The 27,251-nt window shown below is 31.4% G+C and overlaps 2 protein-coding genes across 6 annotated transcripts in view; both read right to left on the bottom strand.

Moving 5' to 3' along the window:
* The window catches only part of LOC111699001 (uncharacterized), a 59,709-nt gene that overhangs the window by 6,409 nt on the left and 26,049 nt on the right, over positions 1-27,251 (bottom strand). For 3 of the 5 annotated variants that reach the window (XM_023469519.1, XM_023469522.1, XM_023469523.1), the window contains 20 exons: positions 26,714-26,781; positions 26,042-26,131; positions 25,244-25,282; positions 23,885-23,976; positions 23,355-23,415; positions 22,808-22,898; positions 22,487-22,519; positions 18,696-18,777; positions 17,200-17,269; positions 15,710-15,759; positions 14,962-15,082; positions 14,635-14,733; positions 11,605-11,639; positions 11,040-11,148; positions 10,659-10,716; positions 4,836-8,849; positions 3,487-3,539; positions 2,073-2,171; positions 1,352-1,437; positions 862-964 (listed from right to left, as the gene is read on the bottom strand). In XM_023469519.1, the coding sequence (XP_023325287.1) occupies positions 862-964; positions 1,352-1,437; positions 2,073-2,171; positions 3,487-3,539; positions 4,836-8,849; positions 10,659-10,716; positions 11,040-11,148; positions 11,605-11,639; positions 14,635-14,733; positions 14,962-15,082; positions 15,710-15,759; positions 17,200-17,269; positions 18,696-18,777; positions 22,487-22,519; positions 22,808-22,898; positions 23,355-23,415; positions 23,885-23,976; positions 25,244-25,282; positions 26,042-26,131; positions 26,714-26,781 (5,453 nt within the window). The remainder of the gene's footprint in view (positions 1-861; positions 965-1,351; positions 1,438-2,072; positions 2,172-3,486; positions 3,540-4,835; positions 8,850-10,658; positions 10,717-11,039; positions 11,149-11,604; positions 11,640-14,634; positions 14,734-14,961; positions 15,083-15,709; positions 15,760-17,199; positions 17,270-18,695; positions 18,778-22,486; positions 22,520-22,807; positions 22,899-23,354; positions 23,416-23,884; positions 23,977-25,243; positions 25,283-26,041; positions 26,132-26,713; positions 26,782-27,251) is intronic. The other 2 variants (XM_023469521.1, XM_023469520.1) reach the window with 2 other exon arrangements.
* On the bottom strand, positions 19,208-20,572 carry LOC111699002 (uncharacterized). Its single transcript, XM_023469524.1, has 2 exons — positions 20,443-20,572; positions 19,208-20,186 (listed from the first exon to the last, which is right to left on the bottom strand). The coding sequence occupies exons 1-2, from the start codon at positions 20,517-20,519 to the stop codon at positions 19,787-19,789; spliced, it is 477 nt and encodes a 158-aa protein (XP_023325292.1). The 5' UTR covers positions 20,520-20,572; the 3' UTR covers positions 19,208-19,786.

Genomic DNA, 27,251 nt, shown 5'->3' with positions numbered 1-27,251 from the left:
GGGGGGGGGGGATTCCTTGAAGCAAAAAATTAAATATTTTTTAGGATTCCTAATTGATAAAATGTTACATGACAAGTTTGAATCTAAAAATCTTTTTCATTCGTTTTATTTATAAACAAAAAATAATCAACTTATTTTCTAACAAACAACAAGAGTTGGCAGCATATAGAGGCTAATATAAACCCTCCACTAAACCCAACTATTTCTTCGGTCAAATTACTCCAGATCGCTGCAGTTCACAACAAAATCTTAGTTTAGGGTAAGTAAGACGTATAAAACTGTGGAATATAAAGAAAACTAACAGACTCGACAATCAACATGTAAAAACTTAACATTGTCAAATAAAAAATAAAACACAGCAATTTAGACACAGACCGGTTTCACTTAATAAGCTGATTTTCAACCTATGACGTCAGCAAATGGTAAAACTATTTGCAATATCTTCTATCTATCTTTATAAAGTAGTAATCTCGGTTGTACTTTTTCTTTCTACGTGAGATCATAACTCAGGAACCCCTAGACAGATCTGTCTCATATTTTGATTGGGGTACTTGTTTATAGAACCACGGATTAAATAACAAAAAGACCAACCAACTTTATATAAATAGTTTCAATGCATAGCTGGGTTCCCAAGCTTGTAACTAAGATTGCAGTAGATATGCGAGAGTCTCTTTTTTAAACAAACACCAATTAAAAATACGTTTTCAAAGTTACAAACATTAGACGTCTAACTCATACTTGGTCAGACAAAGCTTTTAAGGGTACCATTGTTAATCGGACAATTCCATCTTCGCATGGAGAGCGTACAGTCCCTTTAAATGTCGTCTTTCTATTCCGAAGTTTTATTTGAATTGACTTTACCTGGAATGAATAAAGAGCTCTGCCCACCATCTTACAATCTTCAGGTTTACGTCCTGCATTCAAGTAAACTGCCTGGTTACCATTCACATCCTGATCCTCATATCTAAAACAAGACCAGTCCTTTACATGGAATTATTTGATCTAACAGAATACATTGTTTGAAATATCTAAGGTCTGTCTCGTTGGGTCATAAAGATAAATCAGTGTTTGTGGCAAAGACTCAATTGCTTTGTTTTAACTTTCAGGAGACCCTTCAGTTTAAAAGTGTCATATACTATTTATCCCAATCTGAGTATCAATTAGGATTAAATATTTGTTTTTCTTTCTTATAACGTGTTGCAATCTACCTTTGTAAAAACCACAATTTCAAATAATCAATTTTCAAATAGAAAACTAAGAATAGCACATTCGTCCTTGTCATGAATCGGAAATGCAAAGAAACTAATGATTTTTTAAATTAAATTAAATAGATTAAATATTTATCAGTCACCTGTTTAAAGGAACAGGAGATTTCTGGCTTGGTAGAAGCGTATCATGATGTTTTCTGTTTTCCTGATCCCGTTTTAGCTCATTTTCCTGATATATCAAGATTATAATCATTTTATCATGATGTTTTGTTACATTCCTGATATATCAAGGTTTTATTTATTTTATCAGGATAATTTCTCATTTCCCTGATATATCAAGATTATATTTATTTTATCAGGATAATTTCTCATTTTCCTGATCCCTTTTAATCAAATTTTCCTGATACATCAAGATTAAAATGTTCTTATTATTGTAGTTGTTGTTGTTGTTGTTATTGTTGTTTACCTTCTGAAATGAAAGTGTACTGTAAAACTGGTTTAGTTGTTGTTTTTGTTGTTGTTTACCGTCTGTAATGAAAGTGTACTGTAAAACTAGTTTAGTAGTTGTTGTTGTTGTTGGTTACCTTCTGTAATGAAAGTGTACTGTAAAACTGGTTTAGTTGCTGTTGTTGTTGTTTACCTTCTGTAACAAAAGTGTACTGTGCAACTGATTTTGTTGTTGTTGTTGTTTACCTTCTGTAATGGAAGTGTACTGTAAAACTGGTTTAGTTGTTGTTGTTGTTGTTTACCGTCTGTAATGAAAGTGTACTGTAAAACTGGTTTAGTTGTTGTTGTTGTTGTTGTCGTTTACCTTCTGTAATGAAAGTGTACTGTAAAACTGGTTTAGTTGTTGTTGTTGTTTACCTTCTGTAATGAAAGTGTACTGTAAAACTGGTTTAGTTGTTGTTGTTGTCTCCGCTTTACATCTTCTTCTGTTTCATGTTCTCTCATATCTCCCCATCTCTAAATTAAACAAAGTATTTTTGTATGTTTGTCTGCTTGTATGTCCAATCATAACTCATGAACCCTTTGACCGATTTGCCACAAATTTGATTTGGAGAACTTGATAGAACCAAAGGTATGTCCTATTACTTTATAAGTTCTTATTTGAGTAGATTAAGACTTTTATAGGTAAAAGTTTTCCTCGGGCAAATCTGGGATTCCAAATTTAGTATTTCATGACGAATTTCACGCTTTACATTTCCGAGCCTTGTATCCTTGTTTCGGTTTTATTATGTTAAATATATTTTCTTTTTTTTCTTTTTTTAAAAGCTATAATTTCCTAACAGCATATGTGACTTTGTAACGTCGAGGGNGGGGGGGAGTTGATTATAGTCCTGTTTTCTAATAAAATAACATGAATGGACAGAGCAAAATTCTTAGGAATAATCAGTTCGTAAATTATCCCTTGTTAAAATATGGAATCTTTAACACGTAGTTAATAAAAGACTCTTGGTATAACGCATATTATAATAACCCCTCATTAAAAAAATATAGTTCTTGACTAATTAACTCCTTATTTTATCTATGTATTCCTTTTTGATTAGATTACGAATAGATTTTAATTTAAAAATCTACTTTGAAACAAAAGTTGGCGCCGTGACAAACTCCTGAAAGACAAACTCCTGAAAGACAAACTCCGGAAAGACAAACTCCTGAAAAGACAAACTCCTGAAAGACAAACTCCTGACGAGACAAACTCCTGACGAGACAAACTCCTGACGAGACAAACTCCTGAAAATAAAAAATTCTGAAATACAAACTCCATAATATCAAATTTAAAAAAATGTTTCACAATTTATATTTAATCTAGCCGCAGCGCTCGGCCCAGAAAGTGTCAACACTTAACCTAACCCATGGCCGCAGCGCTCGGCCCTCTAGCCTGTCCTAGCCGCAGCGCTCGGCCCAGAAAGTGTCTTAACCTAACCTAACCCTAAATGATAAAAAATAAATAATAATAAATTTGCTGGTTATTCTGATCATTGTAATACTTTGCTGCTAGAAGCATATTCAAATTACTAAAGATTGAGAATTTTTTCTAGAACATTTGCGGATTTTTCTTCTAAAGTTTATGAATTTTATCAAATTTCATTCAGAGAAAAATTTCATAATTTCAGGAGTTTGTCTTTCAGGAGTTTGTCTTTCCGGAGTTTGTCTTTCCGGAGTTTGTCTTTCAGGAGTTTGTCTTTCAGGAGTTTGTCACGGCACCACAAAAGTTTATTAGAATGTTCTTTTACTCAGTTTTGTCAACTGTATGATACAATAATGAATAACTGACCTGATTGTCCCTTCTACCCATGCTTGAATAGCTTCCAGGCCTTGAAGATACATCTATAAAAAAGCAAAATATTTTTTAAACTGAATATTCTCCTCATATTCTAAATTTCTAATCCTTCATCTTTGTAACCTGATGTTGTAGATCTTTGATATGTTAGTCTAAAAATTCTGTCAAATCTAACAGTCAAAGTTTTTATCATATAAAGAGTTTGGGTTGAGTAATCAGTTCTTTATGTACGTATTGTCAAAATTGTGATACCAATAATACTTTTTCAACAAAAAGCTTCAGCTAGATAAAAAAGAAATTAGTTTTTATTTTTCTAAAATTTCATAGTTCCAATAATTTCATAGTTCCAATAATTTCAAAAATTTATAAATATTCAAAAATAAAAATCATTCAGCTTGTGAGCACAAAAACAAACAATGGTTCTCCACCATAAAAATTCAAAGAAACGTAATCTAATGCTAAATTTCTAATAATAAAATTAAAAAAACACCACAGTTAGAAAAATAATACTCTGGTTGCCCTAATTGTATAACATTTAAACGTAAATATGTGCATGCAAATATCATCTTTTGAACTTTTTGAACTTTAACAAATATTATACAATAAAAATCAAACTTTTAAACCATTGTCACACTCATGGTACTATATATACAATGAACCCAGTTATGGTAAGTGTAACAAATGTATAATGTAAAATAGAATTCTAAACCAGTTTTACCATTGATAATAAGTTCATTGTGTATTAAAAAGTTCTTATTTGTTCTGAGAATAAAATTGCTATTGGCCCAAACTTGGTCACACTGGTTACCTTGACCTTCACCATTACTCTGGAACACTGTAATAGAAGGAACACCATCTAGAACAATGGAAAAGAAAATAGTAACATGCCTGTATTTTCTTTGTTGTATCTAGCTGCAAGCCTAGATATTCGGTTAGTAGGAACATGCTTGCTTGGATTAGTTAACAAGGTTGGACCAGGATGATAGCGGATAGTGTTAGGAAGGGAAACAGAGCCTGAAACCTGTTCTCTGTCTAATGTTAATCTTGGTTATTTTTATCTTAAAATGCGTTATGTTAGTAAGGATAAGAGTAAATTTTGATTAAGGTTTTTAATAATACAGAAATAGCCAAAAGTTACATTCCTAAACTTATATTATCTCTGTATGGTGGAGGGGGTAAGTATGGTGGATGCATAGAAGTACTATTAAACGGAAACATTGGCAAGCTTGTTGGCTGATCACAGGGCATGCCGGTTGTTATTGGCTGTTTTCCAGGCATGTGAAGATAAATTGGTCTGCGTGAGCCTGCTGAGATGAGTTCATCTAAATTCTTAGAATACGTACGACTATCAGTTCTGTTGGGTATATGTGGAGCATCACCGGCATGATAACCATAGTAGCTACGGAATTGATTTTGCTTCTGAGCATTTGTATATGAATTGCCAGGGTTGGGCATATCTTTTTCAAATCTCTGAGACCATCTAAAGCTTGGAGCTTCTTTTTCTTCCATCTGAGTATTCTGTAGGGATCCTTCAAATATTGATTTCTTCATGTTTATATCTCCACTATGATACTTCTTAAAATAGTCATTTTCAACTTTTGATTTAAAGTTAAGCTTATTGAAGCCATCATCCTCCAGCTTTCCATTCTTTTGCAAAGACGACATTTTAGACAGTATTTTACTGTGCCCCATTTTCTTGCAGAGATTCTTGATCTTATTCTTATTCAGCATGGCACCACAATAATCCACAATGTCATCTGATTTGTTGGCACACTTCTCTAATCTTGATTTGATTTGGTTTAAATTGGCTACTTCCTGATTCTTAATGACAACCTTTGAGGAGTCTGTGGCATGTTTTTTAATAAAGTCAGGATTTACGGCAGGTAAACTCTTTACGATGTTACCATTACATCTTTCAAATTGCATTCTCTTATCTCTAACATCTCCAGTCTTGGCAACACGAAGGTAGGCCCTGGAATATTTGGATGGGTCAGATGGTTTATAGCTGTAGGCACTGTTTCTACTAAATATGAACAGCTTTCCATCTGTGCTTTCTCCCAATGAGTGCACCTTTTCATGCATTTTTCCGAAAGTTTCATCAAGGCTGTTATTTTCTGTGTCGGTCAAATCCACATTTGAAATTGATTTTTCTGGGATGTAACTCTTCTCTAGATATGTAACATTGCGGTTAGGTTTGCGGGGAGAATTAGGGAAAGTTGAGTAACCTTCATCTTGCAGTATCTCTGGGATACTGGAGGCAGATTTACTTTGAGGGCTATCCTTATCAAGAGTCACTTGGGGTGGGGGTTGATTCTGTCTTGCTCTACCAATAGCTTTGTGAAAAGATGATGACCTAACTGGAGTTCTAGGAGGTTTTGTTGGTCCTGTTTCATCTAAGGTGTCCTTGTCATCTGGCATAATTTCAAAGGATTTCTTGGTCTCTCTTACCTTGTTCACTGGAATGTTATGATCTTCTTTGACCAAAGAGATTGGTTCAGGCAAAGCAACATACTCAACATTCTCAAAACTCTTTCTGATTTCTTCAAAACTTTTCTCATGAATATTGTCTGGTATCTCTACTTCTTCAATGGTCTTTATATCAAGTTTCTCTATGGGAGGTTGATATATGACAGTGTGCATTGAAGTACCTGAGCTTATACTGTCTGAACTCTGAGAACTAAATCCACCCAACAGTCGACTTTTCTTCTTCATTTTCCCATCCATCCTTTTGTGTTCCTCCTCTGAATCTGCACTGGCCCATTTGTCTATGATTTCTGTGACCTGCGGGTTTCTGGTTTCATTGTCAGAAAGAACAAGTAGGAAATCACTACTTTCATTGTGCTCCATTTTTTTATCTTCATTTTGCTCAGTCTCTAATGAGTAACACACCCTTGGGGAAGTGTCTCTTTTTGGCGTATTTCTTTGAAAGACAAGAGGAACCTTGTTGTCCTTTGTGTTAAAATTCACTTTCTTCTGAGTACATTCTTCCTTGAAATTTACACGTTTCATAAGCTCATCATTGATAGTCTTGGAAATTTTGAGACGCTCCTCATCTTCCTTGGATCTTGATCTTTCCTTCGAATAGGTTTCAAGATTTCTTTCAGCTTCTTCTAAACTCTTTCTCACCATTTCTGGTACAGGCCGTACAAAAAGATTTTCCAACGGCTTTGCCTTTTCATTAACTTCAATAGTGAACTCATGTCTAGAAGGAGAGCGAGATGATTGAGATGAAGCAGCACTGGTAGGTCTGTTGCTCAGGATATCATTTAACTGATTCTTCAACGATGAAACCTGATCATTAGATAGAGAACTTCTGGATCTTTGTGTATTTAAGAAGGAGTAAGGAGACTGAATATTTCTAGAATTTGGGTAAGTAGAAAATGCATCAGGCTCCTTGATTTTACTTCTAGCCTCCTGTTTCTCCAACCATCCTCCTTGCTTGGCAAAGTTCTTTGGCAAAGACTTTGTAAAATCTAATTCTCCACTAGCTCCTTTTTTGTTAAATATGCTCTTTAAGTCTTCAATTGATCTATCCCGCACCCTGAGGCGACTGTCCCCTTTCCATTTAAAGTGTTCAACCTCCTTTGGTCTAAAGTTAAACTCTCTCTCCTTTTGTGCCCTTTTCAGGTCAGTAAGTAGATAATCCAACTCATCTTTGGCCTTCTCCTTCTTTCTCATTGTTCTCCATGTATCAAAATCCACAATGTCTTCACTCTTAAGCTTGTGAATCTCCATTTTGCTGGCAACACTTTCTAGCTTTATAACTCTATCAAGAGTGCTAAAATAAGATTGAAGCTTACAAAATCTTTCATTTTTAGGTGTTGAGTGAACCATTTCATAAACATAGTTTCTGTATTCAACATGATCAATAATGAATGAAGAGTCAGATCTTTGTGACAAAGAAGAAATAGGTCGTGGTAAGCTAAATGATCTCTTGTCAGAGGATTCTGAAGTATTTGACATGGTTGAATGTGGTCGCTCTGCTGAGTTCTTTCTAGATGAAATTCTTTCAAGGTTGGAAATGGACCTTGGGAAAATGGGTCCACCCAAATTAGAACTTGTTCTTACTGGTGATTCTTCATTTCTAATTACTCCTCTTGGTAGTGTGTTTATTTCAAGATACCTCTCAACTTGATCATAATGTTTAAATATTGAGTCTGAAACTGGCTGTTTTCCTTTCAAAAAGACCCCTAAAGTTGGCTGGGAGGATTTTACATATGGTTTCTTTTCTTTGTTCTGTTTTCTGGGCCTTGACAGCCTTTCAGATTTTGGTTTTTCCAGCTCCTCTCTGAGAAGAAGTTTTTGAAAGAATTTTTCTCCAGTAATCTTATGAGGACTTGCTTTTCCATTTTCAGATACTGTTTCAGGGGTTGACACTATTTTAGAATCCCTTTCTGCTGCCTTATCAGCTTTCTCTGCCTTTTCCCGTTTCACCCTTTTCTTTTCTCTTCTGTGTTCTTTGTGCTCTTTGGGAGTTTTGCAGATGGTGCATGGCTTCTTTTTTTCTTTCTTCTCCTTTTTTTCCTTTTTTGTCGTCTTAGTTTCAACATGATCATCCTTTTTTACTCTTTTTCCATCATTTGAGGAATCTTGACTGGATTCATTTATTTTGCTGTCACTGCTACCAGTTGATTTGTTCCCAGCATTCAATCTTTCAGGTTCAGGAAGTGAATTATCAACCTTTTCAACACCCTCTTCAGCATTTTCTAAAATTTTAGGGCTAGGATCTTCTTGAATCTGCATATCAAAGTTGAGTGCTTCATCTTCAAACTTGGATTTCAAGTCTTTTACAGATCCAGAAGATATTCCTGAGTTCCAGGATTCATCTTTCAAACTCTGATCTGATTTAGTTCTCACCAGATGATTCGGGTTCCCGATTGCATCCATCACTTTGAATCTGGACTCAGAGACAGCCCTTCTCTCAGTGAGAAACACAACAAAATCATTTTCTTTCATCTTGTCCTTCAATGACTTCCTTTCCTTGCTTTCAGTCTTCTTGTGTGACTCCTTTTCACTTGATTTTGAGGGCATAGAATATTTCAGAAGCTTTGACCATCGCTTGACTTTACCAGATAACTCAAAATCCTTATTCTTCTCCTTGCAGTCTTCATCAATGTTCTCCTTAGGGACTTCATTCTGATGATTTGAATAAACTTCCTCTTTTTTCTCAGGAGGTTCCTCTCCCCTTTTCTCTACATTTCCAGCTACTGATGGGCAGTTCGTTGATCTTTCTTCAGTTATGATATAGTAGCCAGGATCTGTTTCAGCTCCATCAGTCTCTTCTTCTACTTTGAGAAGAATATCAACTTCAAGCTGTTCATCATCTGATTCATCTTGCTTCTCAAGAACCTCTGTTTCTAAAACATTATCACTTTAGTTTGACTTAATTTCATGCTGAATGTGGCTTAAAATCAGGGATTTAAGATTTCAAAGAGTTTCTTAAGTTTTGGCTTTTCATGAGACAAAAAAGTGTCAACTTTATATGCTCAAATCCTAGATTTTTCATGACACATTATTGTCCTTCTTTGTAAACATTTTGACTGTTGTGCTACCTGCTTTCTTACTTTCATGGCATTCTGCTTGGTAGTTGTGCAATTCCTCCAGAAGTGTATTTTTTACTCATGCAGCAATTTCTCATTCATCTTTCAGTGGTGCTAAATTCTTCATTTTTATCTCTATGATAAGCATGCATCTTTCTCCTTAGTAATTTTCCTCTCTGTAAATCTTCATTACTATTCATGCTATTGTGCTTGTTCACTGTGTGCAACATGTGATTAACTCCTCAAATGAGGGATATATACATTGCGGCGGTGTCCAGAAATATGGAAACAAATTTCCACACACTGTATGGAAAACAAAAATTGGTCATCCTTAGCACACTTTATAGGCAAACAAATAAGATTTGATTTCATATTGTGTTGCATGTATAATATACAATATACATATATGTTAATATAAGTTGGTATCTAAAATTGGTGTCATCATTTTGGCTTTTTTCAGAACCTTTTTTAAAGAGACTAGTCGTTTATTGGCACCAGGCTATAAACATTTACCTAGGCCGATAAAGGATAAATTACAGACAAAGTTTTAAAGGGTACCATTGAAAATCGGACATACCACCTTATAAAGTGAGATTCCACTCCCTTAAAGGAATTGAGTCTTTGCCACAAACTCTGATTTTCTAATCCCTATACCTTTGGATCCCAATGTCCTAAATCTTTGAAATTTCAAACTATGACTATTGTTAGATAAAAAATGTAAGTTTGAAATATCAAAGGTTTACGACATCGGGTTCCAAAGATATTGGGATTAGAAAATCAGAGTTTGTGGCAAAGACTCAATTCTTTTACAACTATCCTTGAGATTTTTAAACAGGATTAAGCTTTGAAATTTAAATAACTAAAAGTAACTTTGTAAAAATAAAATTAATTAAAAGTTTAAATTATTTATTTTTGCCAATGACAAAACAAAAATATTCAATTTAATTAAAAAATAACCCACCACTACTTAATATTTTGTGCATCCTTTTATGTAATTGATTTCATGCATTTGTGCATTTTTTACATTTTTTTGCGTACAAAACAATAACAGTACTTTGTGCATATTTTTCAAACAACAAACATACTTGTGTACATAAGAAAGTTGGTAATTAATAAACATGCATAGTCTACTACAAAAAAAACAATCTCAAATTTTTTTTATTTAATTTTACAACATTTTCTCCAGTTTAAACCGAAAATCATTAAAATTCACATTGTCTTTATTTCTTTTCTTGTGATTTACCGATTTTGTAATTTGACATATTTTTAGATATTTATCAGATCCAACAATTAAAAAAAACATTGGCGATATTTCTTTAGTAAAAGTGAAAAAGGACAACATTGATTCCACAGCTTTTCGGTTTTCTTTGTATATTTACAAAATTGTTGTTAAGGAATTGAGTCTTTACCACAAACTCTGGATTTCGAATGTCATAGACCTTAGATATTTCAAACTGTAAATTCTTTTTGATCAAACAATCTAAATTTAAAATATCAAAGGTTGCAAAGATATTGAGATTAGACGATTTGAGATTGTGGAAAAGACTCAATTCCTTTTTGAGAAAAAATCTAATGGCATTGAATTTCTTTTAAGTATTGTAGTTGTAGCAATAATTTAATTTCTACCTTTTTCACTCCCGGACATTCTTAATCCATTAATCGGGACTTCCCCACCTCTTTGCACCTAGATATAAAAATGTAAAGCAAATCTTCAAGATTTAAAAAACTAGCCTAGAACCAGGATCAAATATTAAGAAAAGAAAAACAATTGATTGCCTGATGTAAAATTGTTTCTTTTTCTCTTGGATTAAAAAAAACATCAAACTGGAAACGTTTTCGATATCCTCGTTTAATTACAAAAAAAAATATATAAACTATACCTTTTTCCATGTAACTAGATTTACTTTGATAGTGTTAACATTTATAATTATATTCGAAAATTCTTTTTTAGAAACGAATCTTAAAATTTTAAAAATTCCAAAAATAAATATATCTGACTAGATATACCTGTGTATAGAGTTGTTTTGCTTGTTTAGGAGAGGGTGTAAGAGTAGGATTGTAATTATGTTTTCTGTAACTTAAAGTTGAATCACTCTCATAACCATCCTTTATCCTCCTAGATTATTATTATTATTATTATTATTATTATTATTATTATTATTATTATTATTATTATTATTTTTATTATTTTTTTCTTTAATTTTGAATTTTGACAATTTTTGAGAAATGAACAGTTTATTCGCCACTGCACAGCCTCTAATTTTTCTTTATATCTTTGCAACCTATATTGTTGGTGACCTCAAAAATCACTACTGTGAATCCCAATGTGGAATATGAAGACGACTGTTATTCAATATACTATGTATTTTAATATATGGGGTTATTATAATGAAAATAGGTTGCGCACAGTAGCTTGAAAATATGAAATGCTTGTTGAATCTTTAAAATGAACGTATTTCTATTTCACATTTGTATAGGTTCCACTGTGTCAAATATTATTATCAAATATTAAAGGTCAGGTTGCAAAGATAAAGTGATTGAAAAAAAAAGTTTGTAACATCAAATTGGATACCTCTGCATATGCCTATCAGATTGTTGACCAGATTCCTAAAAATGAAAATAAAGATTAAAAAAACAATTTTCATATTTCAACGAAAATCGAAATCTGAAAGAACTTTAAAATTAAAATGGTTTTTGTAGCTAGAAATCTGCAAGTCACTTAAAAATTCACAATAAAAAAACTGATTAATAATGTGGAAGATATTGTCGTTTTCCAATGTTTAAAAATTTCTAATTTAGATATTTATACATGCTTTCCTGCAAAAGAAATGCGCAATTGTACCTATTGTAGAGAAACCGCATTTGAAAAATTATCAGTTTTAAAAATAATAAACATTGATATTTAATTTATACTTGATCAGCCATTGCCATCTTTTGCATACGCGCACGTGAATCCATTAAGTTATTAGAAAATCATTTAAATCAACAATATATACTTGAACTCATGGTGTATAATTTCATGAGTAAAAATATATACTTGAACTCATGGTGTATAATTTCATGAGTAAAAATATATACTTGAACTCATGGTGTATAATTTCATGAGTAAAAATATAAAATACTAGAATATATACTTGAACTCATGGTGTATAATTTCATGAGTAAAAATATAAAATACTAGATTTAATATAACATTAAAAAAAGTAATCAAAGTTGAACAAAAGAATGAAATTCAAATAAAATTTCAAAGCACATTTAAAGGAATCCTTTGGGAAATTATATCTCCTAAATGTAAAGAAGAATATTCTAAACAAAGAACATGAAATAGTTCAGGCAAGAATATTTAATGCCCAACAATGAAAAAAAATTTATAAACGAAACCATTTTGAGCATTTTATATTGTCAAAATTTCGACTATATTTTACTTTTCTAACAACAAATTAAGAGTAATACAATAAAAATATATAGACTACTTTTTACTCAATATGTATGAGAATACTGAAAGGTGTCTTTTTAAACACAAGCAAACACTGACGGACAAATTTAAAAGATTTACATTTTACAGGGTTACCCACAAAGGATAAAAATTGAATAACGACCTAAAAATTGTTAAATATAACCACCATTTTTTCAATAATTATATGATTAAGAAAGAAGACTCAATATATTCCGTACAGTTGTCTTTGAAGTCTCAAATCTGTTATGGGTAAACCAAATTGAAAATATATTCTATATACCACATTAAAATACTATTTCATAAACCGCATTAAAAAAAACTTTATAAATCTAAATAACTATTCATTTAAATTAACATATTTAAGTAAGATTAGTAAGATATAAAAATATTTTAACTTGATGAAAAATAATATTTATTTTGCTCATCTAAATCCCAAAAAATTATTATTAATTTAACTGTTTTTCCGTTTATTTCGAATAAATTAAATAGTAAAGAAAATACCGATTTAAATGATCGGACAGATTTGAAAAGAAAAAACAAAACAGAAAGGAGAAAAAAGAGAAATTGTGGAAAACATAGGGATAATGGTTTCTCCTTCTTTTAGGCTCTTATAGACTTAAACTCAACTAACCGTCCTTTTATAGTGTGGCATATACGATTCACAACAGTGTCCTTAACATCTTTCTCAGATGATTGAGATATCCTTATGTGTCGAGCTGAAAATTGATTTGGTTTGTGGTGAGTGAAAGTTACAAGCGGATTTATGATATTAAACCATGTCAGAAATGAACAGAATTCATATTGATTAAGTTTGAAAAGAGATAACATTTTCCATTTTGTGACCTAATGGGCAGAGGTTCAAGGGTACCTTTGTGAATCGGAAACAGAGGTTTAGGGCTACCTTTGTGAATCGGAAACAGAGGTTTAGGGCTACCTTTGTGAATAGGAAACGCCACTCTATTGAAGGTTTACTTGAAATTGCCCTTTCAGACAAAAAAAAAGATTAAGTAAATGGCATCATAATGATTGCAAAAATGCTCTAAATTTCTGAAATATGAAAAAGTTTGAAAATACAATTTCACTCAAGAAGAGGAAAGAAGAAAAAGGAACGAAAAAAGGTAAAATTCTGAATACCTAATTGAAAAAGAAGGAAAGAAAAACAAGAGTCAAAAACCTTGCAAATATAAACATTATGCTTTGAGCATATAACACAGTAAGTTCAGGACAAAAAAGGACAAAAAAAGAGCAAAGAAAGAAAATATTAGAAATAGCATACTTTTGAGGAAAACAAGAAAATGAATAAAAGGTAAAGAAATCAGAAATGTCTTTTTAAAAACCACAATGTTTTAGGAAGGTGGTGGGAGGTTAGGGGAAAAAAAGAAAAAAAGTACTATTAGACAGTTTTGGTTTTACGACTGTATTGACTAGTTATTTACCACGTGAAACATATTTCTATTTACAAGAAAGTTTTTAGGCCCGTTCGTCAATTTAAAAAAACAGACCATAGATTTTTAAGTCTTTGAAATTACTGTTTGAGCATTGTTTTCAAGTTTTTTTTATAAAACCCACCAAGATAAAGTTTAGACAAAACATTAAAATGAATACTATGTGAGAAAAATGAACAAAACACAAAGAAAAGAAGAAAAGAAGAAGAGGGTAAAAGTGCTGAAAACAGTGGCAAGAGAAAACTCGAACATTTTGGTCGAATTTTTCTAAATTGTTTAAATAATGACTGTCAGGTGTTTATCAAAAAAATTTATATCTTTAACATTATGTTAACAATTCAAAACAAATGTTCGGTACTTTGAACAAAATAATCGTAATTTTGAACAAAATATGCGTAATTTTGTACAAAATATTCGTAATTGTGTACAAAATGTTTGGTATTTTGAACAAAATGTTCAATATTTTGTAAAACATCTTTGATATTTTGAACAAAATGTTTGGTATTTTGGACAAAATGTTCGGTATTTTGAACAAAATGTTTTGTATTTTGAACAAAATGTTCTGTATTTTGAACAAAATGTTTGGTATTTTCAACAAAATGTTCGGTATTTTCAACAAATTGTTCGGTATTTTGAACAAAATGTTCGTAATTTTGAACTATATGCTGGGTAAAATGAAAAGGGTGAAGTGAGTAAAAACCTTATTGATAGAAAGATTATGCTCTGATCTAGAAGACAGTAAAGGATTGAAGCTGTGCGAAGATGAATATTTTGTAATGCTGCAACCTCCGTCCGTCCTCTTAATTTACCAACAAATCGGATTAATTCACAATTTTAACCTTAATTTTATCTAAACAAATTTTAATATCGCCAAATGCTGAAATTGTTTTATAAAAAACCCCATTGTAAAATTTATATATCCTAAAAAGTTATCAAGCTTTGGGATTAACTCAATTGAAATAATTAAATATATGAAAAATTTGGTAAATTGATGAATGAAAAGATGAATAAAAGAGTGAATGAATACCTTGTCACTATTAACTGAGCATCTACCAGGCCTATAGTCCTCTATACGACCAGGCTGAACTCGAAATCTATCCCGTTCATACCGCGCTTGCGCAGAACTAGCAGACGGGGGAGGACTCAAACTGAATAGACGAGCATGGAAACAGCCATCATTTTTACTTTTTGAATGATATAGAACGATTAAAAGGTCATTGATTGCTTTTTTTAATATGTACAGGGCTACCCACTTTTATCCCACCAAACAGAACTAGTTGTCAATGTGAAGTTAAACTGAGTTAGTCGTGCCATACGTTTTTGCAACCAGTTATCGCATAAAGGTATAAAGTGGACTTAGTAAGGGGTTCAAAAATCGGTGTTAATCCAAGTTGTAGCCAGGCCTGGCTATTGCAGAGTTTACAAATGAACTTTGAAACTCTGCTAAAATGGCAACATTGTGAAGTTAAATTCCATTTTAACTCGATTTTTGTTTGCTGGGATGAAAACCCACAACTGAGGTTCTTCTCTAAATAAAGTCTTTATTTAAAATCTTTGAAAAAGAAAAAATAGAAAAATTAATTCCATTCAGTCGTCTTTAAAATCTCATCCTTTCTGGGTAGCCCTGTATTTACTAAAATTATAAAACTGCAGAATTATTTTTGTCCTTGTTCCGACAAAGTTTTTAAGGTATCGTTGTGAATCAGACATGGATATCTTTGCGTGAATGGTAAGTTGAATTTACGCTTACAGTTCCTTTAATAGGTTCTATTTACCTTCGTTCTCGGGGAGCACCGCCTGGAGTAAAGGAGTCCAAGGATCCAACCTAAATAAGAATATGCGTTAGAACTAGAAAACTGTGGAATAGGAAGACGACATAAAAGCAATAATTATCGTATATGATGTCGGTACAAAGCAAAGTTTTACCAATTAGTTATCAAATCACTTATTAAGGGAAATGGGTAAGTTTGAACTCATGTTCATTGGACTATTTAAAGTAATAACTTGAGTTTAGAAGTCGACTTCAGAGTTTTCTGGTCCTTACTGTATTATTAACATTTAGATACTTGGTGATAATTTAGTCTTAGCTGGCATCGAGTTTAAAATAAGGTTTTAGACTAATATGTTGTTTAAAGTTGAGTCAATTAAAAAAATATCTAGGCCACTTAAATTAAACCAAACTAACTATATAAGTCGGGTCTAACTTTGAACGTAATATGAGTTGGGCGTAAGAAACCTATATAGACTAGAGAGTAGAGACTGAACTTTTTATAAAAACTAAATTAGTGTTCTTTTTAAAGTCGTAAAACATATAGCTTTATGGATAATTTTCTTAAAACATAATCCCCCGATTTGGATAATTTTGGAAACTAACCCTTAGCTGGCATCGAGTTTAAAATAAGACTCTAGACTAACTTTTAGAGTTAAGACTATTCGGAAATTTTTTAAGTCACTTCAACAAAATTCGGAAAGTCTGAGTCTAACTTTAACCGTTACAGAAGTTGTGCGTCAGAGACTTAAACTAAAGACTGAACCTTTTAATTTCCCCCCCCCCTCAAACCAAAACCTTTCATAGAAAAATAGATAAGCCTGAATCCAAAGTACATATGGTCTCCAAAATTATACAATCATTCATCAAAAAAATATTATTGATCCTTGAATAACATACAAAGAAATTAGATAAATATTATGATGAATGAGAGGTCTAGAAAACTTGTTTTCAATCAAGGACCCTATATATTCATATTTATAAAATATTTTTTTTATGCAATGACATAAATATAATACTTTTTTATAATCATATACTTCACATCATCGCTAAGCGAGGGGTTGTCGCGCTCATTTTGCTTGTAAATCGCCATTATTTCTTTGAACATTAAAAATCCCCGAATATTTCGCGGATTTTTCAAAAATCGGCAATGTTTTGAAGCCGTTTTTTTCAATTTCGACAGATTTTAAAAATGATTAATTTTAATTATAGTTTCTCTATAAAAGTGACTTGTGCAGAAAAACATGAATTTTTAGAATTAAACACTTTTCAACCTTAAAAACAGGCAAAATATATTCCAGATTATTGATCAGATAAAGGTTTTAAAGGTACCATTGTGAATCGGGCATTGCCATCTTTGCATTAAGGCCTGGAGGATAACTTGAAATTACAATCTCTTTTTAATCCGGCTAAACCTGGCTTATAATTTCCAGTCTTAGTCGAATATTCAACAAACATTTTTTCCCGGAGGGGAGGAAAAATAAGAATTTACAATACCTTGATTTTCTGCTCTCGTTCAAATCTAGATTCAGCCTTGCTAAAAGGTGGTGGCGTGTGGGGCGGAGAACTAAACAGATAGATCGAAAGATAGATAGATAGATAGATCGATAGATAGATCGATCGATAGATAGATCGATCGATAGCTAGATAGATAGATAGATAGATAGATAGATAGATAGATAGATAGATAGATAGATAGATAGATAGATAGATAGATAGATATATCGATAGATAGATAGATAGATAGATAGATAGATAGATAGATAGATAGATAGATAGATCGATAGATAGATCGATAGATAGATCGATAGATAGATCGATAGATAGATCGATAGATAGATCGATAGATAGATCGATAGATAGATCGATAGATATATCGATAGATAGATAGATAGATAGATCGAAAGATAGATCAATAGATAGATAGATGTTAAGTCTACTGTATCTTGAGGTTTTAACTTCCTATTTTCTAATTATTAACTAAACAGTTAAACTATAGGTCACGCTTCAAGTCCACTAGCATCTATACACTTATTTCTTTATATATATAGTTTGGTAGGTAGGAATGTAGGTAGTTCAAGGTAGGAAGGTAAGTAATTGTAGATGGGAAGGTGAGTATTTGAAAGTAGGAAGGTAGTTCTTGAAGAAAGGGAGGTAAGTACTTGTAGGTAGTAAGGTAATTTAGTAGGTAGGCAGGTAAGTACTTGAAGTTGTAGGTAGGGAGGCAAGTAAGTAGGAAGTTAACAACTTGTAAGTAGTACTTGAAGTTGTAGAAAGAAAGGTAGTATTTGAAGTTGTAGGTAGGAAGGTAGTACTTGAAGTTGTAGATAGGAAGATAGTAATTGAAGTTGTAGGTAGGAAGGTAAGTACTTGTAATTATGAAGGTAAGTACTTTTGGTCCGAAGGTAAGTACTTGAAGTTGTAGGTAGGAAGGTAGTACTTGAAGTTGTAGGTAGGAAGGTATTACTTGAAGTTGTAGATAGGAAGGTAGTATTTGAAGTTGTAGGTAGGAAGGTAGTACTTGGAGTTGTAGATAGAAAGATAGTAATTGAAGTTGTAGGTAGGAAGGTAAGTACTTTTAGTCGGAAGGTAAGTACTTAAAGCTGTAGGTAGGAAGGTAGTACTTGAAGTTGTAGGTATAGGAAGGTACTTGAAGCTAGAAAATTAAAGGAACTGTAAGCGTAATTTCAAGTGACCCTCCATACAAAGATTGCAGTACGGTTCCCTTGAAACCTTAATCTGATTAAAATGTGGGAGATAACGTCGTTTTTCTGACTTAAAAAATATTATAATTCTGATCATTTCTCCAGTCTTTCTTATGTCCAAGAAATGTGCAAATCACTTTTGCAGAGAAACCACAAATCAAATTAAACAGTTTTAAAAACATAAACATAGAGTTTTATTTCATACTTAAGATTAGACATAGGGTACCGTTGTGAATTTCAACATACAATTACGCTTACAGTCCCTTTCAGTACTACTTGATAGGTTACCTGGGTTTATCTCCGTCCTTATCCAGGTATTTAGCTTGAAGAGCTCCTACCTCACTATCAGGACTGTAGTCATCAAACTTACCTAGATAATACTTCTTTATAACAGATTTAAATAAAGTATATTTTATATTTTGTACAAACTAGCTGCCCGGCGTTGCACGTGGAATTTTAAAAGCACTTTAATTTTGAAAAAAAAATCAAGTTTTTAAAAGAAAAATTAAATTTGTTTAGCCCAGTTTATCCATGGGTTCCCTAAAATAATGCCAGCCAAATATTAATGAGCGAAGAGCTTTATTATCTAGAGTACAAAATAAAATTTTAACAGAAACTGCAGTAGAAATTCAATAAATAGGAAAAAATATAAAATTGTAAAAGAGCGACATTTTAATGTAGTTTTGCAATATTTTTATTAAGTTGTCGTAATTAAATTTTTTATTTTACAGTTTTCAATCAGATCAGTATACAGTACAAAAAATATATTCAAATCAAATTGCTGTGTGAGGGAACAAGCAAGTACTGTAAGATAAGCTTTTGTAAGATATATTAAACATATTTAGTATTTATATTAGATGTTAATGCCACACATATTAATTCTTTGTCAATATAAAAAGACGTGCATGTTATAATCAGTTAAAATAAAAACTAAAAATTTAAAAGGATACCCCCTTAGAGCCCCTTCCCTAGTAATGATTGTTCCCTTGATAGTGTCTAACATTATCACAGATTATATTTCATAACTTCGGTTGAACTATACAAGTATAACAAGAATATATTCACAACAAATAGTTTTACGACTTAATTCTTAATTCCGTTATCATCCTTATTTTCATGGTTCATTGATGCAATTTCAATATTTTCCCGTTTTAAAGTTTTGAAAGTGTTCAATTCTGATAATTTCTCAAATGTATCAGAGACATAAATGTTAAAATTCCTTAGAATAGTTACTTTTCATGAAGAAACACATTGATTTCATATTCATAATATAAAATACAAAGCTTATAAGGGCACCATCATGAAGTGAGCATTTCAACTCAATAATTAGAGGGTCACTTGAAATTATGTCTTCAGTCCCTTAAAAATCGGGAATTTGTCTAATTGCACTGAATGAACGAACCTTTCCAATTCAAATAATTATTCTGCTTATTGAGGTACTGAGAGTGTACTCTGAACCTATTCCGTCCCATCCTTGGTGTCTCTTTGTACGGAGCATAACTTGATATCGGAGGCCTGGACAGGGAGAGGTAGGGGGAGGGTTGGTATGGGGTATATCTTTCATAGTGTAGTTGGGCTGAGCCAAAGTGATCAAGAGAGGTATAAGATCCAAAACTGTTCGGATATCCTAGATTACTCCTTCTTTGGTGGTGGTCAAGGTCCTGTTCTTGGTCCCTATATATTTCAGGAGGATTTTCCAAACTACGGAAACTACGGAATCTTAGAGGTTGAGAAAACTCATCGCCGTTAGGATTGCTGGATACAGATTCAAACTTTGATCTACTCCCACCAACGAAAATTATTATTTGACTAATTTTATGGAACAATTCAACAATTTAATCCGTTTTCAAATCAGTGAGAACTTTTTAAAGAATGAAACAAATACTATCAATATCTTTTTTAATTTAGATGGGAGGTAGGAAGCTATGGTAACCGATTACCATCTCAAATGTTCCCATGAAAATTTCGGTTAAATGGAAAATATTTGATGTGAAAGAAAAGACATATCTAATGAAAAAATTAATTTCTTTCGTTCCTGTCATTCTTAAGATTATTGATGAAGTTATTGTGCTCATCTATACACGTTTTCACTTCGTCAGCGTAGGATTTCATGTTTAAACATATCTGCAGTACAATTTAAATTGTTTACATATCTGCAGTACATTTAAAATTGTTTACACATTTGAAGTTCATTTTATATGTTTACTATTCAAATATTTAACATTTTTAAAGTTGACCGAGACTAAATTTTTTTTTTTAAATGTTGTAAAAAAGAAAAGCGGAGGAGGGTTTATTATTGAAATCGGGAATGCTGAATATTTTTTTAAAAGATAAAAAATGAAAATTCACAAAATTATAAATGATAGATTTTCACTTTTATATGTGTAACTGTAACGCGATAGGTATATGATGCTACTGTAGCTATTCAAGAAGTCTGTTTTCTACTTAATGTGAAACATGTCAAAATCAAAATTTATTATTTTATTCTTCTTTTTATTTTATTTTTGAACCCCTTTGTTCAATAGAAATTATTAAATAATAGATTGTGAACCCAGCTTTACCAGAAACCTACACTTTCGTTATAAATGTAAACCTATACTCCACTTGGAAGTTTGAAGTCAATATAATAGCATTCCTGTGATTCTGCAAGTTCCCAGCTACAAGTTTAAGGCAAATTGGTGAAGGGGTTTCTGAGTTATGATCGGACATCCGAACAAACAAACAGAAATTAATGCTTTATTTATGGAATATGTGAGATCAAATGGAAACACTATTTATTATACTTTTTTATTATTTCTAGAAAGGGAAATGAGAAAATTAATCTAGAATGGGGTAATCCCCCGCCGCCTCCTGTCAGCTTTATTTCATGATAAAAAAATCGTCGCGTTCAGTCAAAATACGATAGTTTTTATCCAAATCTTTGGGAAAATTCGTTCTTGTGAACGATTCCAAATTGTTCGTTTTTAAAAAACTTTTTTTTAAATTTTTTTGAACTATCCACGCTGTTCTTCCATTGTTTTTTTTTCCTGAACAATGAGACGTTGCTAAAAATTTCGTTCATTCTCAAAAATATCGGTCTTTTACTAAAACAATACCAATCTCTACCGCTTGTAATTTTTTTTTTTTTTCATTAACTAATTCCGCGTAATTATTTGTCTGACATACGGCTGGGAACAGTCGGATTATATAAAATCGTTTAAAAAACAACTGCTCAGAAAACCCTTTATCATTCATTATCTAAACTGCAGATTAATACTTGATTAGAATCATTTAGTATATTTGCTTAGAATTCGGCATCAAATGTCGTATTCTTCACTTTCTGATAATGGAATGTTGCAGATATCTAGTTTTTTAATAAAATGATTATATGGAACTCTTCAAAACTGTTCCCGCATATTCAAGGATATTTATTTATTTTCGCAAATACTGAAATTTACGTAATATAGTATAAAACTCATTGAAAAATTGTCAAGACGACATTTCATAAATTCTTCCGATGTATTCGTTATTAAGGGTTTCACTGTACATTTGTGAAGAAGTAGTGACTACAGTGATTAGTGATATATATATATATTGTTACTTAATTTCCATAAGTTAGTATAAAGTTTGACTAGTTTAGGAAAAGAACTATCGTTAAAAGCTAAAAAATATGTTTTATAGTTCAAAAGGTTCTTAAACTGGTTCTGAGATTAAACAAGAAATCAGGATAGTTAAGTTACTGCAATATATGATATAAGTAAAACAAAATTGTTCTTAAAGGGGCTGTTCGTGTAATTTCAAGTGACCTTACATTTACAGTGTTTCACGAAGATTCTCATGAAAGTTTTCACTGATTAAGAATTAATGAGACATCCTGCTTTTTCTCGATAAAAATTGATTTTTTCAACTGTGATTTTATTCTGTAAAAATGACTTGTATAAAGATGTAAATGTAGAGAATTAAAGAGGTATCAAGCTAAACCAGTTACGATATTTTCCATTTTATAAAGATAAAGATTGTGTTATGAGAATCACATGACAATACATCTGCACTCGATAACTCAATAAAACCGGATATTAGTGAATTAGTCAAGATGTCACCTGTCCTAGTCCCAGTAGGCTTAGGTAAAAGATCTATACAACATAATTTTAACATTTCAATAAATCATGTTAATTATAAATAAAAAGACAATTATATTGTATCTGAAATGCAATTATAAAAAAATTTAAACTCTACATAACATAAAACTACACTGATATTTTAGTCATATTGCTACGTTTATGTTTTATCAAATAAATCAAAATTTTGCAACCCTTCCCACCTAAATAAAAGATACACATACATTGTCAAAGTAAGCATTTTCTCAATACACTGTTAAACAAAGAGAGAGAAGATATTTTTTCTCTAAAAACTGTCCTCACCGTTCCTGTTCTGAAAGTTCTGTTCCAAGTACTGTTTGACCTTCTTTTCCTGTCTGGCCTTCTTCAACAGGAGCACATCAGGGTCCTCAACCTACAGGACAGGGTTAAAGGGAGTGTTTACAAATTTGAATAGTGTTAAAGGGACTTTCCCCATAATTTCAAATAGTGTTAAAGGGACTGTCCGCAAAATTTTAAATAGTGTTAAAGGGACTGTCCGCGTAATTTTAAATAGTGTTAAAGGGACTGTCCGCGTAATTTTAAATAGTGTTAAAGGGACTGTCCGCGTAATTTTAAATAGTGTTAAAGGGACTGTCCACTTAATTACAAATAGTGATAAAGAGACTGTATCCGCTGTATACGTAATTTAAATTTAAAAAAGGGACCGTAAACATAATTCCTAGTTTTATTTCTATTGACATTACATTGTCAGACACACAATTTGATGGTACAAACCGTAATAAAATATTAAAGGGAAAGCTTAATTTTTCAATATGAAAAAAAATTGTCAATTATTAATTTTTAGATGAAAAAACAAACATTTTTTTACCTTAGGCAAAGGAGTGGATTTCCAGTTATCTAAGGTTCGCCCAAGAGAGTTGTCATTATCTCTAAATAGTGCAGTATCAATATATAGAGTTGTAATCTTTGGCTTTAAAAGACGACATCTAGTGTCATATCTGTCATTTAAATTAATCTATAGTTGACACCTAAACCTGGACTAACTAACGCAAAGCAAATTCGGTTTCTTCAACTTGAAATTAAAAGCTCTTTGGTCTAAAATTCATCTATCTTAAAACTGTATACAATTTTTTGTATATGCTTCCGCAGACAAAAATGTATGGTAAAAAACCGAAAAATGTTTAATAGGTCAAACTTTGATCGAAAGTCGAGGCTTACTGAAACCTCAAAAAAATTAAGGGTTTACGTAGGTTTTGGTTATAAAAAAAAATTTCTCTGGCGTAAAAAAAATTAATTTGGTTGTTTAACATATGTTTAATTTGGTCATTCCGGCAATAATTTTGCTTTAAAATTTTTTGTGATTTTTTTACTAAATGTTTTGATTATAATTTAAAAAACCTGTTTTTCGGCTCAGGAGCGTCACTGAGGGAACCTTTCTTTAAATCTTTAAGTTTTCTTTCTAAAGTTGAATCCTTCCAGGCAAAGGAATCCTAAAACAAATACAACGATGAAAAAAAAACATTAAAAAGTCTGGACACTATTTTAACAGTGATCCTTCGTTTTTAGAGCATAGCATGTCTAAATACAATTGTATATTTTAAACTTAAAAATTAAATATATTTTTTAATTAATTATCCTGAACAAAAATATTTCTTTTGATGCTTTTTTAATAAATATTCTTTTAACAAATTGGTGTCAAAGAAGATTTTTCTGAAAAGAGAATAGTCTAAAGAATTAATAATTGTAGAATTTTAATCATGAAAAGATTCTTTTCAAAGACTAATTTACCGAAAGGATAATTGATAGAATCCCAAAAATGTCATTTGTGGATATTTTGTAGAAAAATATTTTTAAAATGCCTGTAAGTGAAAATTTGACTAAAATCTTAATTTTCTTTAGTATTTTTGAACATAAAGCAATAGAGTCTTTGCCGCAAACTCAAATTCACTAATTTCTATATCTTTGCAATCTATAAATGGACATTGGAATGGATAAGAAAATCAGAGTTAGTGGCAAAGACTTAATCTTTTCGAAATTAAAAATGTTTTGATCGAAATTGGTAATGACATTTTATGATATAATTAAATTCAAAGATTAAACTTAACGTAATGTTCATAATTTCAAACAACATATTTTTTTTAATTTAAAATGGTTTTAGTAGATCAAAATATAATTTTTTTAACTGCTTTGTTAAAATATTATTTTCTAAGAACACCACCATCAATATTTTCAGGAATGATTTGGATAAATAATTTGTCAGAAATAAGTTTATTTAATATTTTCTTTTTGACCAAATTTTGAATATTTATTTTAAATTGTAAAGTGCGTTATTTAATTATATGTAAAAATTGCTAAATTTGGGTAAACATATCTTTCAACCCCAATATCATTGCAAGTCGAGATGTTAACTGAACCCAAATTATTTTTTACTAAAATTTGATTATTAGGTTTGCATTAATTTAGTCGCGAAATATTTTTCTTCATTTATGGTAATATTTACAGGACATTAAATAACAAATATTCAAAATAATACATTTGTTCAAATTTTAGAGCTAAGAAATGCAATTCAAGAGAAAAGCTTTGTAAGGTTTATTGATTGTTTTTGAATTTTTTTTTCTTTCAGGAGTTGCTCCAGTTAGATCTTTAGTAGCTCACAAAGTGTCAAACTAGATAAACTAGATCAAACTAGATCAAACTAGATCAAACTAGATCAAACTAAATCAAACTAGATCAAACTAGAGTATTAAGTATTTTTACCTTAGGATCAGGGCTGTTGTATGCACTATCAGATGAAACCTGAAAAAAATTGATTTTAAAAATGTATTTCCAATAAATGTCCAAACGACTGATTGGACAAGTTTTCGGACAAATATTGCAAATCGGATTGTTGCCTAAAAAAATTTCGATTTTTAAAAAATGTTAGAAGACTGCAAATAAAAGCAAAAAAATCTACCAAACATTTTAGTAATTTTTCCAATATGTATGGAAAGAATGCGAAAGGTTATTTTATAACTAGATTCTAGTATAATTAAAAAATTATAAATTCCAAACAATCTTTCCGTAAAAAATTAAAATTATCCAAAACAAGTGAGACCCACAGAACTTTGGAATAGGAAGAAGATTTGATGTTGTAAAATCAAATTGTTTTTCAAACTGCTTGATATGTAAATCTGAACTTGACTTAACTGGTTGTCTTCTTAAACCACAGTACAAACTGCAACATTATAATGCAAGGAAAGTTAATTGCAGTTGCGTATACTCTGCGTACATATTGAAACTAGTTCTCTCTGGGTGGAATTTGTAAACAAGAATTGATGCATCAGTGTTCGTTTAGTATCCTAGGAGGTTAAAAGCGTTTAATTTTGATAATTTTGATAATTTTTTCCTTTGACCAGAATATTTCTTAGATTTTTTAAGTGAAAGATGGATCCCATCCTTCGTTGTGTTTACATTACCGCCCAGAGACAGTACACTGCAGTACAAAAGATGCGTACACCTCTGAAATAACTTTCCTTGCATTATAACCTTGGCCCACTGTGAGTTATGTATACTTACACTACGTTTGACCCTCTTCAGACTGTTTGAATCGAAGTTGACCGGCTTAAAGTCCGGGGAAGGTGACGGTTGGTTCCGGGGAACCCAAACCTTAAACAAATAATTGTACCAGAGCCAATATCGTCTTTCTCATCAAAGTATAGAAATCCCCCAACTAGATCAGATAAATCCACAAACACCGTAGTTCAAGAGACGATAACTTGGTGTGAACTAATCCTTAGCTCCTCACTTATACTCTCATTATAAAGGTGATTATAAAAAAGTAAACACCATGTTTATTGGGAAAGCCTGCACTATATATATATATATGTATATATATCATATCCCTGATTATTGGGACACCCTGTACTATATATATATGTATATATATCATATCCCTGATTATTGGAACACCCTGTACTATATAAATATATATGTATATATATCATATCCCTGATTATTGGGACACCCTGTACTATATATATATGTATATATATCATATCCCTGATTATTGGGACACCCTGTACTATATATATATATATGTATATATATCATATCCCTGATTATTGGGACACCCTGTACTATATAAATATATATGTATATATATCATATCCCTGATTATTGGGATACCCTGTACTATAAATCATACCCATGTTTTTTTATGATACCCTGCGTACTTTGATGCTTACTTACCTTTGGAATATCCTTGAAGGAACCTGAAGTCTCCTTATAGTTTATTTCTTCAGTACTGGACCACTTGGCTGAAATATTAATTAAATTATTATTATTGTTATTATTATTATTTAATAATACATCATATAGTAAACTTCTAAACAATAATTCAAAACTTCTAAACATTCCGTGAATCCTTAATATCAGGAATAGCAGAGAATAACATCGTTTTTAGAGTTTGTAAAGTGATCAGAAAACTCATTTGAGGGTACTGTTGTAAATTAGACATGCCACTCGTATCACCTAGGTTTACAGTGTCTTTAACAAATGATTATTTTAAGTGTATTTGTATTTACTGGCTTGACTGATTATAATTCCACATGACTTATTGTACATGAAAGAATAAAATCAAACTTAATTCTTTGAAAACAAATCTTTACAGTTCAAAAACAGAAACAAAGAAAAACCTTCGAATTTTAGTAATAAAATGAATATCCCTTGCAACTTATATAAATTACAATAATAAACTTGTTTCATTGGGGGGAAAACTGATCTATAT

This window comes from Eurytemora carolleeae, unplaced genomic scaffold, assembly GCF_000591075.1.
Source record: "Eurytemora carolleeae unplaced genomic scaffold, Eaff_2.0 scaffold337, whole genome shotgun sequence".
Lineage (NCBI taxonomy): Eukaryota > Metazoa > Arthropoda > Copepoda > Calanoida > Temoridae > Eurytemora > Eurytemora carolleeae.
This window is presented reverse-complemented; position numbering and strand designations above follow the sequence as displayed.